At 48.2% G+C, this 357-nt stretch overlaps 1 protein-coding gene across 1 annotated transcript in view; it reads right to left on the reverse strand.

The window, feature by feature from the left end:
• LOC119588072 (kinesin-associated protein 3-like) overlaps positions 1-357 on the reverse strand; it is a gene marked incomplete at its 5' end in the record, with an annotated part of 14,477 nt that overhangs the window by 11,637 nt on the left and 2,483 nt on the right. The window contains 1 exon segment of the mRNA XM_037936775.1: positions 69-248. Within this exon segment, the coding sequence (XP_037792703.1) occupies positions 69-248 (180 nt within the window).

The following is a 357-nucleotide window of genomic DNA, read 5'->3' on the forward strand; positions in this document are numbered from 1 at the left end:
ATCCCTTTATACCTCTGAGCCAACCCACTCCCCAAAACACTCCCTCCTCCTCTTTCAGAAAAACGCACCATTCTGGCACAGCTCCTCCAAGTAGTCTGGGTTCCTTGCTAGCTGCAGGATGAGCGACGCCCCTCGCACTTTCTCGGGCATCTCCTCATACAGCATCTCCATGTAGGACTCGAGCTCATTGAGGTTGGCCTGTTCTGTTGTGCCTTCCGGGGAGGAGTTGTCGAGAGAGATGTGGCTGTCTGGGGTGGCATCAGAGGCAAAGCATTATCACATCATCATCATTTGCAACAATATATCTATAAATACTGCACATATTCATAAAAAAAAGGGCAAAGAGAAAAAAAGACT

This window comes from Penaeus monodon, chromosome 23, assembly GCF_015228065.2.
Source record: "Penaeus monodon isolate SGIC_2016 chromosome 23, NSTDA_Pmon_1, whole genome shotgun sequence".
Lineage (NCBI taxonomy): Eukaryota > Metazoa > Arthropoda > Malacostraca > Decapoda > Penaeidae > Penaeus > Penaeus monodon.